This window comes from Erinaceus europaeus, chromosome 12 (assembly GCF_950295315.1).
Source record: "Erinaceus europaeus chromosome 12, mEriEur2.1, whole genome shotgun sequence".
NCBI lineage: Eukaryota > Metazoa > Chordata > Mammalia > Eulipotyphla > Erinaceidae > Erinaceus > Erinaceus europaeus.
The window spans coordinates 18,800,981-18,813,381 of NC_080173.1; the positions used below are offsets into that span (position 1 = coordinate 18,800,981).

At 35.4% G+C, this 12,401-nt stretch overlaps 1 protein-coding gene across 13 annotated transcripts in view; it reads right to left on the reverse strand.

The window, feature by feature from the left end:
* Positions 1–12,401, reverse strand: part of MITF (melanocyte inducing transcription factor) — a 276,773-nt gene that overhangs the window by 88,416 nt on the left and 175,956 nt on the right. For 8 of the 13 annotated variants that reach the window (XM_007523312.2, XM_007523311.3, XM_060202889.1 and 5 more), the window contains one exon: positions 2,933–3,182. In XM_007523312.2, coding sequence (XP_007523374.1) covers positions 2,933–3,182 — 250 coding nt within the window. Of the gene's footprint in view, positions 1–2,932; positions 3,183–12,401 lie in introns of those variants that run through there. The other 5 variants (XM_060202885.1, XM_060202883.1, XM_060202887.1 and 2 more) reach the window with 2 other exon arrangements.

Genomic DNA, 12,401 nt, shown 5'->3' on the forward strand with positions numbered 1-12,401 from the left:
TATATATGGCAGTAAGACTGATCATCCCAATGTCACCTAGCATAAAGGTCAATAAAAATGAATAAAGTCATAAATTAATGAAAGCAATCTAGAAACTAAAGGATAATCCTTCACCATTTTGTGAATTTACAGATTGAACAATGACTATGTGGGGAACATTAACATAATTTACTAATCTCTAATATGAATTCCAAATTCTATTCCTAATTCACAAGGTGTCAACAAATTTTAGATATATTTTATTAATTATTGTGTTTTGAGTTAAACTGCCAACAGAAAGGATTAGCGTGAATATGCACATTGAGTGTTTCTAAGTCATCAAACTCACTAATAGTAGGTGTTAGTAACTCAAGTTTGTGTGTCTTTTCTTTTTCAAGTTTGTGTTTCTTTTCTTGAAAATCAGAAAGAGACAGAGATTCAAAACAGACTTTCAAGCATATGGTAGCATTTCTAACCTCTACTGAGAAACAAGTATGTTTTGTGCTAAATCTTTAGCACAAAATTTAAATCTTTTAAATTTGAATGAAGAATTTACACAGACTACACTGATAGAATATATTTTTTCCAACTTTATCTGAATTGCAGTATATGGTTAGAGCCCTCAGTATTACTCACTGAAAATGTATATTCATAAAAAGGTTCGAGATTAAGCAAATTAATTATTTTGGCTATTCATTATTTACTCTATAAAACTAAGCTTGGTTTTCAAATTGCAAAAGAGAAACAAAAAGATAACCACATTACTCTTACTAACCTTTTATAGTAGTATTCCAGTAATATTTTTATATACAGTATTTGAAAATATGTAAGATCTTTGTATAATGTACCAAGTCTTTTAAGTATCTGAAGAAATCACTTATAGGATACTCTCATTTAAAATGCTATTTAATTTATTAGAATATCATATCATATAAAATGTATTTTAGGTCTCTTAATTCACTGTGTTAATATGTCTAATTAGCAAACAAATCTATATATTCTGCTATCTCAAAAATTCTTTTCAGTTATATAACATACCACATTACTTGGTAACTTGATACTTGATAACTGAAGCATAGAAATGTAGAAGTTAAATAGATAAAGACACACCCATAACAAAATATAAATTTTCTAATTTTTAATAATATTAGATCTCCCATTTCTAATAATTTATGTGTGCTTTAACTTCAATCATTTCTTTTCTGGCATAATGAAATTGTAACTAAAGCCTGTGTACCCAGGACAAATCAAAATATAAGGAAAATCAAGTATGTTATCTATATCATCTAATATATTTTAATTTTAGTCACTTTCAAAAGTAGAGCCTTTAAGTGATCAAAAATACTTAAGAATCATATCCACTTTAAGATGATATAGAAATGAGTTTTTAAGAAATGAGTTTTTAAGACATTTACATGTTAATAATTACCCCACTGTCAGATAAAATTGTCTCGATGTGTATTTTCATTTTAATTAATATAATCAATATCAACCCTGAAGACAGACATAAACCACTGTAAGCACAAATTCAAGCCATCTCTTCTAAAATTTGTTCTACAGATTAAGAAGTTAGACTATTATCATAAATAAAATGCATATTTCTATACATCTTATTATTATTTAACTCATTTAACTTTAAATAATCTAAGCTATGTACAAAACAATTAAGATTCTTATAAACACTAGAAAACTTAAATAAATCTTAAGTACATAAAACTTAGTAATTCTCAATTTTCATCCAAGCAGAGCAGATAGATTTAATGTATAATGAATGCTCAAAAGAAAATGTTTTACATAGATGGGGAGAAAGTGGGGTGGGAGAATAAAATAACCATTAGCTGCAGTAATATCCAGGACTCCAATCACATAAGAGTACACTTTTTAGTAAACTATTCAGATCTTTTCACCCTAACAGAATTTCAATTGGTCTTTCTAAGAGAGATTTTCATTACTTCATCACTATATGTTGAACAAGAGTACAAATAAAAACAATTGACTTTAATGAATCTATTTCCAATTTCGTCCAGAGGATCATATATTACTTTCCCATTATAATACATCAGTTCCTCTGTTTGCTTTAAAGGCACAATTTTAAATGGTGTGAGCACACCAATGAATGCAAAGTCTAACAAACACTAGTCTGTTATTTAATGAACAATCACTACACTTGGGATTCCTCTTCAGAATGCATCAATTTAGTGAATGGGTTAAAGAAAATAAAGCAAGGAAGTTCTCTAACTTCCCTTTTAACTTTCTTCACATCACTTATAGTTAAGAGTTGAATTAGAAATGTTATCTTTAGACCAGGACTGTATTCCATTGTGATATGGAGGGCATATATATGTGTGAGCTGAAACGCTATTCTTAGACTTGTTACAATTTTCCCTAGTAATTAGGAAGCTATATATCCCTAACAGAATGATGCTAACAAGCTCCTGCGGTTTCTACTCTAGCAAGAAATCAGACCCAAAACATACAGCTCACTTCACTTAAAGGATTATGCAGCCTGGGTATTAAAGCAAAGAAAGTCCTTCTATAACTTTTTTATGACTACAGAGATAACATATTTAGTCAAGATAATTTACCAAATAAAGAAAAACTTTAAAGAATGGTCATGGGGTGTACTTAGGAATATGAACATGCACACAGTCTCTCTCTCTCTCTAGAAAAGACTCATTGCGGATAACTAACCACTTTGAACCTTTCTCAAAAGACAGAAAGACAGCACTTCAAGAAACACCTATTTTTGCTTATAATTTCTCCATATAACTAGGGTTACTACTAAACCGACAGTTCACGAGAGACCTTCTTTTAAAATAGAAAGCCATGTTGGAATCAATGAAGTTTGGCACATGATTCAGATGAATCAATATAGCCAAGAAATAAAACACTTAGAAATGGAAAATATTGGGAAGTGAACTTGGCCCAAACAACAAGACTGATGCGCACATACCTTAAGGACTTCCATGGGCACCTGGGTGGCAGAGGGAAGGGTGGTGGGCACACTGACGTTTATAGCTGGTGTCTGACTCACGGGCACTCTCTGTTGCATGAACTGGGCCGCCTGCAGCTTCTGCTGCTGCTCCCTGCGCTCCTGTTCCTGCATCTGCTCACGCATGAGTTGCTGGCGTAGCAAGATGCGTGATGTCATACTGGAGGAGCTTATCGGAGGCTTGGAGGCCCCAGGATGCTCCTCGGAACTGCTGTGGGAAAACCAAAAAACACACACATTTAGTTTCTTCACGAAACCCTTCATTTGCATTCAGGGTGTCTATCCTAAATTGCACTAAACTACGAAATGAGTCTGTGCAAATATAATCAAATCACAGAATTGTACTCGCTGTTAATTGAAAATCAAGAGGTGACAGGATTTAAGTCATTAGTAGTTGAATTAAATTAAGTCAGCTTGATTGCATTTTTTTTATCACAGGGTTTAATTTTTTTTATGACATTTCTTACCACATACTACTCATCACCACCAAATATAGCCCCACCATATGAAGCACCAAATTAATGGCACCCAAATTCCACATTTAAAAATAAACTGCTTGATTTACGCTTCACGATTGAAACCAAATACCTACTCCTGTATGTTCTCTAAATTCATTAAAGATGTCTCAAATGTTTACTAACATGGGAAAGTTTAAAGTTAAAATAAAACTTGTTGAAGAGAAGTTTTTGTAAAGTATAAAAAATAAGGCAATTAATGAGAGAAATATTTTGACCAAAACATTAACACTGAACTCGACCTTAGTCTTCAGGAATGGAGGAAGAAGAAAAGTTGGTTTGACAATCCAATTCTTCCCCTACTGGCTTTCTTTGTATTACCATTTCTTCTCATTCATTTTGGCATACCTTCTCTTCTGTGTGCTTTGTGAATTTCCATGAGGTTAGCCTATAATGGTTGATTACTTACTCTATCCAAAATTATTTAAAAGGCATGAACATTTAGTCATAAGAAAGAAACACTCTTTACTTCTTACACGTGGTTTCTAATTGCTTAATTGCCAGTTCTGTGCTATCAAGTTACTAAACTTCTCTCTGTTTTAGTTATCATTTCCAGGAGAGATGAACAGCTGTGACTGTTATCTATATATCAATTAAAAGTAATTTAAAATAATGTAAATCAATACCCATGTAATATTGTCCAATAGTCACTGCTACTAGTTTTATTGTGTAAAAAAGTTAATGATTTTAATATCTAGCAAAATATTTTAAAATTCTGGCATAGGCCAAACATTATAACACTTTTGACCTAGAAACAAGAATAAAAGTATCATTTAATAAAATATACATTCCTAAGGCTGGTAAGATAGCTACCTGGGCAGAGTGCCTTCATGGTCATGCGCACAAATAATTTTGAGCAGTAGCTTTACACAGGAGGTGCTATAATAGAAGAAATTCTGGTGCTGTGGTGCCTCTTTTGCTCTGTGTGTGTTCCTGTCTATCAAAATACGTGCCCAGAGCAGAAAGTTTGTGCATGCATAAGGACTGATTCCATCAATAAATAAATAGTCATTCCTGAGTAAATTAACCTTCAAGACAGGTACGCACATCATAAGCTTCCTTCCTCAAATATAAAATCCATTACTGCCATTACCTTCAAACAAAAGGTAAAATAATGTTTATAAATAATTGATTATCTTTATGACATCCTTAAAGATGGGAGCCTTCAATCCCCACAAGTACCAGAACATGCTTAAGCATGAAGAAATGCTTGGGTTTCAACCTCGCACAGTACTGTATTATACATAATTAAAAATATACGAGGGAGTCGGGCTGTAGCGCAGCGGGTTAAGCGCAGGTGGCGCAAAGCACAAGGACCGGCATAAGGATCCCGGTTTGAACCCCGGCTCCCCACCTGCAGGGGAGTCGCTTCACAAGCGGTGAAGCAGGTCTGCAGGTGTCTGTCTTTCTCTCCCCCTCTCTGTCTTCCCCTCCTCTCTCCATTTCTCTCTGTCCTATCCAACAACGACAACAACAATAATAACTACAATAATAAAAAAACAAAAGGGCAACAAAAGGGAATAAATAAATAAAATAAAATAAATTTAAAAAAATTTTTAAATATATATATATATATACTAGTAGCTCTATTAATTCTTGTCATAGAAAATTTGTTCATTAAGTGGTGACAAGTTCACAAAAAATAATATGCTGCTATTAAAATCAGTAAGTAAATACATTTATTACATTTCTATATAATACAAATAAAAACTACAACATAGGAATTGAGAAGGCAAGATAATGGCTAGGCAAAAGATTTTCATGTATGAGGCTCCAAGGTCACAAGTTCAATCCCCAGCAGCACCATAAGCTACGGCTGAGCAATAGTTTGGTTGGTATTTGTCTCTCTCGCTCTCTCTCTCTCCCTCTCTCCCTCTCTCTCTCTCCCTCAATAAGATAGAAAAATAAAAACAAATTTTTACAAAGAACTACAACATATAATAACTTAGAAAAAACAGATGCAAAAATAATATTTAAAGTATGATTTAATTTGAAAAAAAATCTTCAAAGAAAAAGTATCAAGATAATGTAACTGAGTCTAGCCTGGTATGTCACTGTAGTTTTTCAAGAAAACAACTTTGTTATTAGAAATCTGTTAAATTCTTTATTCAATTTAACTCTAAATTTCATTGATGGATAATAATCTTAAGAAAACATTTCAAAATGTGAAAAAATTGCCATTACAAAGCAGTTTATGAATCAAAAAATATTCTGGATCACCTATGTTTTCTACAAAATTGTAGTTAATTAAATTATGAGTGTTATCAATTGGGTTTAAAATATAGTCACTAAGCCTGGGGAGGGGCAAAATAGCTCATCTGGTTAGCGTGCCTATTTTGCCATACACACAACATAGGTTCAAGCCTGGCCCTGTTCCACCAGAGTAAGTTTCACTGCTGTGGTGTCTTGCTCTCTTTGTCTCTGTCTATCTTCCTCTCTGAAAAAAGTCAGCCCAGAGTGGTGAAGCCCTGGTGATGACCCTCCAAATAAACAAACAAACAAATAAAGCTCTAGGAAAAAATATTGCCGTTTAAAAGAATTGCGGTATAACAGATGTCTTGTAAATCATCATTTCCTCAATAAAGTGACTAAAAAGCAGACAAAATTATGTCTAACAGGGTGATCTTAGATGCCAAAGTGAAAATAAAATTTTATGTAAATTGATATTTCTTTAGTTCTCCAATTAACTGTAATGGAACCATAATATTTTTATTTCAGTGGATATATACCCTGATTAAGAACATGAAGAAATTTAAGTATGTGAAGAAATCACTTGAGTGATCTATGTCATCATATAGTTAGATGATGACCCCACACAGATAGTACTCAGGCAGTAGGGTGGGCAATCACTAATGGCATCTAGCACAGTGGCTGTCTTGAAAGTCTTCAGCCTATAAGATTTAAAGCTTCTTCCCTTTATAGCTTCCTACAGATGCACACAGAGCAAATAATGTTAACACTCTGCTTATGAATACAATACGAATATGAATACAATACAATATGAATACGCTATTCCATACAATAAAAATACCTAGGCATTACTCAAAATAATATATTCAGTGGCTAAGATTTTACTAAAAGAGCAAACAGGAAAGTGCACTTTCTTACTTTTGAGTATATGTTCAAAGCTTATTCTTTTCAAACCCAAGAAAAGAGGGGAGGAGGCCTAGTTAATAAATAAATAAATAAATAAATAAACTTTCTTACTATTCAAAGCCTGTCAGTTTAAAACATTTTCAGAGACTGATCCTTTTGATAAAAACAGGAGCAAACCGTTGTGCCATAGCAAATGCAGCTGTGGAATAATCGCACTAATTAGCTACTCAAGACAAGCCAATGGCAGCGATACCGAGAAGAAAATCCTTTCAATTAACAGTAAAGGATTTTGGAGATATCCTAAATTAAAAAATTTAGTTATCAAATACATCATGTCTTCAGACATTACACTTGACAACAATATCACTTAAAGCACTAACTATAATACCCTCTCAGAAAAAAAAAAATTAAACAGTTAACTAGTTTAAGTTGAAACCACTAAGGAAACTTATCAGAATTCAGCAAAATGACGGTATTAAAAAAGATCATCTCAAAAAAAGAAAAACATGAAAAGGAAGCAGTCACTACATGGAGTACTCCCTATATGATACTTGCACATTGTTAATGATTCCCAGGTTCGCAATTTTAGTCTCAATTATTAAAATATCCTTCTCTCACAAATAATTGAAACAGCAATTATCACCTTGAGAACCAAAATGAAGATGTCCACACATCAAATTTTAGCAGTACAAATGAGCCGATTGCTTTAAACTCAGAATCAAGACATATGTGCGAATATTATGAAATTTACTTTTTTATGAGGACTGACACTGAAGCCACTAATGAAAGCAAGGAGTGTTACCTTATGTATTTGATGTTTAAAGCAATCTGAACTCATCCATTGTCAATGAAATTAAATCTAGATTAGATAATCCTAATTCTCTGAGCTGATTCCTTTTAATGAGATTATGCAAGGTCCTTTATTCAACAATAGTCTTTGAGTGCTTCCTCTGTGACAGGTGTTGGAAATCCCAAGTTTCTCATCTCTTAGAATGTAAGCGATAGATGGTCATATAACTTTTCTGAAATGCCTTAAAATTAACTCAGTTATTTATGTGACTTTTATCTTATTTCACATGAGAAATATGTCTCACTCACTTCTAGAATCATTCTTTGAACATCAACAGGGAGTCAAATGCCTTTACCAACACATGCATCAATCACTAAGGCCAAAGATGCACTCTCTGAGAAATGAAAAATGTGATGACTCCAAGACAGACATCAGCTGTACTCAAGTCTAGCTGAAGCCCTGCTGACCTATAACATCTTTAACTTGTTAATTAAAGTCTCCAAGCCTCTCCACAACGTCCCACATGAACTGCAGTGATTGAGTGAGCTTCTTCTTCTAGCGTTTGCCCCTCTTCCGTAGCCAGTCAACAGCGTCAGGTTGAGCCTGATGTAAAGTTTCGAGACCTCCTTTGAATCTGGAGAGGTGGCAGTCGTTGACTATGTGGTTCATAGTCTGTCTGGAGCCCCAGGGGCAGTTCGGGTCGTCTCTGGCTCCTAATGTTAGCTAAATCAGTGTTCAGCACAGAGACTAAAGACACAAGATAGCTACTAACTGTGACTTGAGTTGCTACCTGAAGGGCTGACTATACACTTTAAACTTTCTTTTCCATGGTATATGGACATGCACTCGAGTTATCTTTATATTTCTAAATTCAAATAATTTTTTTGCCTCCAGGGTTATTGCTGGGGCTCGGTGCCTACACTACAAATCCACTGCTCCTGGAGACTATTTTTTACCTTTTGTTGCACTTGTTCTTTATCGTTGTTATTATTGTTGTTATTGTTGTCGCTGTTGTTGGATAGGACAGAGAGAAATCGGGAGAGTAGGAAGACAGAGGGGGAGAGAAAGACACCAGCAGACCTGCTTCACCGCTGTGAATCGAACCCCTGCAGGTGGGGAGCTGGGGGCTGGAACCCAGATCCTTGCACAAGTCCTTGTGCTTCACACCTTGTTCGCTTAACCTACTGCACTACCACCTGGCCCCCCTCAAATAATTTTTCTACAGGCTTTATCACTATGAAAATGTAATGGAAATTCCATTCAACTCAGTACTCTAATTGATCTTTAGTAAACCAGATGAAGCAGTCTTTAGGTCTTCATATCATTCTTAAGTCAGAATTGAGGCCTGCCACATACCTGTGACTTTGGCTAAGATAGTCCATCTCTGAACTTCAGTTTTATTTATTTTTTAATTGTTTGATATATCTTCCTCTCAGCATTCTGGTAAAGAGTAAATGTTGTGGGACCAGGTGGTAAAACACCTGGTTAAGGGCACATATTGCAGTATGCAAGGACCAACTTCAAGCTCCCACCTACTGAAGGGAAAACTTCACAAGTGGTGAAACAAGGATGCCAAGTGTCTCTTTTTCTTTCCCTCTGTCTTCTCCTCCAACCTCAATTTCTCTCTGTCTTTATCCAAAAATAAAAAAGAATAAATAAAAAGGTTAAATTTTTTTAGATCTTCAAAAAAAAAACATTATATGTTGTAATCACTGTTAAAACTTGAGGTCACTGACAAGAAAACTGCCAAAAAAACTGGAACAGAGTTCAAAAACTATTAGTAAAGACAATGATATTAAATCATGAATATGATATATATATATATATATATATATATTTTTTTTTTTTTTGGTGCAAGGAAGCAACTTTGTATAAGCCGACATGCAAACTTGGAGCATAAGCAAATTCTCCATTAAATTTTTATACCATTTATGTATTTATTTGATAGGCCAAGAGAGAAATTGAGAGGGGAAGGGGTAAGAAGGGGGAAGAGAGACAGACAGACACCTGCAGCACTGCTTCACCTACTTGTGAAGCTTTCCCCCTGCAAGTGGGGGCTTGGGGCTTGAACCCAGGTTCTTGTGCATTTTAACATGTGCACTAAACCAGGTGCACCACCAGCTGGCCCCTTAGAAATCCTCCTTTTAAGGTTCAGGTGATCCCTATTTAGCTCAGAAAACTTGACAAAGTTGCAGGCGTAGAGAGAATTTATCCTGTAATTCCCACATGAGGCAGAAAGTAGAGATTCCAGCATTTTTCTGCAGGAAAATTAAACTTCATTATAATCATTTAGTTGACTGAACTCAAATTCTAGCAGTTTTCCTTAGCTGGGGTACAATGTAATTGTGTCCAGGGAAACACAATGGCTAATATTTACATACACAGTGAAGAAACAGGAAATACAGTAACATTAACCTCATGTACAGGTGGAAAGGTCAAGTCTTGGAATGTGTTAGGCTATAAGGGTTTCCAAATACAGAAGACTGGCTGCCACAAACAGCTGAGGATTCTGTCTAAAACCAAAAGACTCAGTCTCCGTGCCTGGAAATTCTCATTTCAGTTTTGCTAAAGTCCAGGAATCAATATCTCTTTAAAAATCCTATCACTGATGCTGATGCCTGGCCATGTCTGTAAAAAAAAATAGTAAAACAACTAGAGTTACCCATTTGGCTTAGTAAGAAAGCTCATATCTCTGAGTTCTAGACCATAGCACTTTCTTCCACGTCTGAGGAAACTCAGATTCCTTTCCTCTTCTCCAACTGCATCTTTCAATGAGTCTGACAAGAGCTGTGAAGAATCACTGAACATGCTATATGGAATAAGTGAAATTAGATGGGGAGTGGCTGGAAAAAGAAGGAATAGGATGGAATGAGAATGTGGGAAATGGAAATGGAATAGGATGGAATGACCACTCTATCTGGTCAAACAAGCTATAAAAGACAAAAATATCTACCCAGAAACTACCAATAGATCTTTAACAGTATAATATAACTACATGCAAGTAAAATGGTATTGATAGGTAAAATCTGTAGAAAATGCAACAACCAATTTGTTCTTCAGAAAAAAAAATTCAAATTATCTGAAAGTACATCAAGTTACACAAATCACTGAAGTAAGAGTTGGCAAAAAAGACAATCTTCTTAAATGGCCATGCTAGCGTACTTGGTAGGGCAAGCATGTTACAATGCTTAAGGACTCAGATTCAAGCCCCAAGTCTCCACTAGCAGAGAACAATTCAAAATCAGTGAAGCAGTACTATAGGTCTCGGTCTCTCGGTCTCTCGGTCTCTCTCTCTCTCTCTCTCTCTTTCTCAATTTTTAAACTTATTTATTTTATTTGATAGAACAGAGAGACAGAGAAACACCTGTAGCACTGCTTCACCACTCATGAAACTTTCCCTCTGCAGGTGGGGACCTGGGACTTGAATCAGGGTCCTTGTGCATAGTGCACTTAACTAGTCATGCCACAACCAGGGCGGGGCCCTGCAGGTTATCTCTCTCCTTTCTTTCTTTCTTTCTTTCTTTCTTTCTTTCTTTCTTTCTTTCTTTCTTTCTTTCTTTCACTTTCTTTCTTCCTTCTTTTCTTTTTTATTAATTATATATTTTTAAATTTTACAAAATTACATGTTGACAGGGGTTTAAATGCACACCACGCCTATGACCAGAGTTCTGAATCTTCAGTCTCCCCACTGCAATCCACCACAGTTAACCTAAGGTTGTAGACCTGAGCCAACTATCATCTCTATAACTATCTGTCCACATTTATACATAATTGCCCCCCCCCCTTTTTCCTGATTCAAGCCTCTCTTCCTCTCCAAGCCACTCATGACAACATAACTACCTCCATATGTCCCTCTTCTTTTCCTTCTCTCTCTGGGTGCTGATGGAGCTGGAGTTCAGAGCCCTCTTATCTTCATCCTGTCACTTCTCCTCTACTGGGAATATGGATCAATGTTGTTTTGGGGGAGCAGAAGGTAGGAGTTCTAACTTCTGTAGCTGCTTCTCTGCTGAGCATGGGCGTTGACAGGTCTATCTATACCTCCAGCCTGTTTCTATCTTTCCCTAGTGGACCAGACCTCTGGAGGTGTGGGCTGTCTCTTTTCTCTCTCCTTATGTCCCCCATCCCTCTCAGTTTCTGTTTCTATCAATAATAATAATAATAACAATAATAATAACTAAATAAAATACAAATGATTGAATCTCACATTTCAGAATGTTCATTGCTTCCATGATCTTAATCTTTTCATTTTTTTGTAATCACTTTATATGTAGAAGACTTTTTTTAACCATATGTAATGAGACAGTATCAGTAAGAAAATATATATCCACCAAGTTGCAGATGCTACCATGATGCCAACCTGACTTCCCTTGCCAGATAACCTTACCAATCTGTCCTGGAACATTCTTTCAGGGGGCTGGGCGCACCTCTTTAGTGCATATGCTACCATGTGCAAGGATCAGGGTACAAGCCCCTAGCCCCCACCTGCAGGGGAAAGCTTCACAAGTAGTGAAGCAGTGCTGCAGATGTCTTTCTGTGTCTTGCTCTCTTCCTTTCTAGTCACCTTCTCTCTCAATTTCTTCTTCTTTTTATTTTTTCAATTTTATTTTTATTATCTTTATTGATTTATTGGATAGAGAGAGATAGAAATGGAGAAGGAATGGGAAAATAGAGAGGGAGAGAAACAGAGAGACACCTGCAATACTACTTCACCACTGGCAAAGCTTTTTCTCTCTGTAGATGGGGACTGGGGGCTTGAATTTTGGTCCTTGTGCATTGTAACATGTGCAGTCAACCAGATGCTCCACCACCCGGCCCCTGAAAGAATTTTTTCCAAAGTAAACTCTCAACATATTTTAATTTCATTTGCAATGTATATTTCTGTGCGACTGTTATAAAGTAATATCATATTATACAACATGTATCAAAATAGAAAATAAAAATAAGTATATATATTGCAAATATTGAATTTTTTTTCCTCAAAAGATTAATGTACTCTAGGACATCATTTGTACTTTCTTTTAAGAAAAGT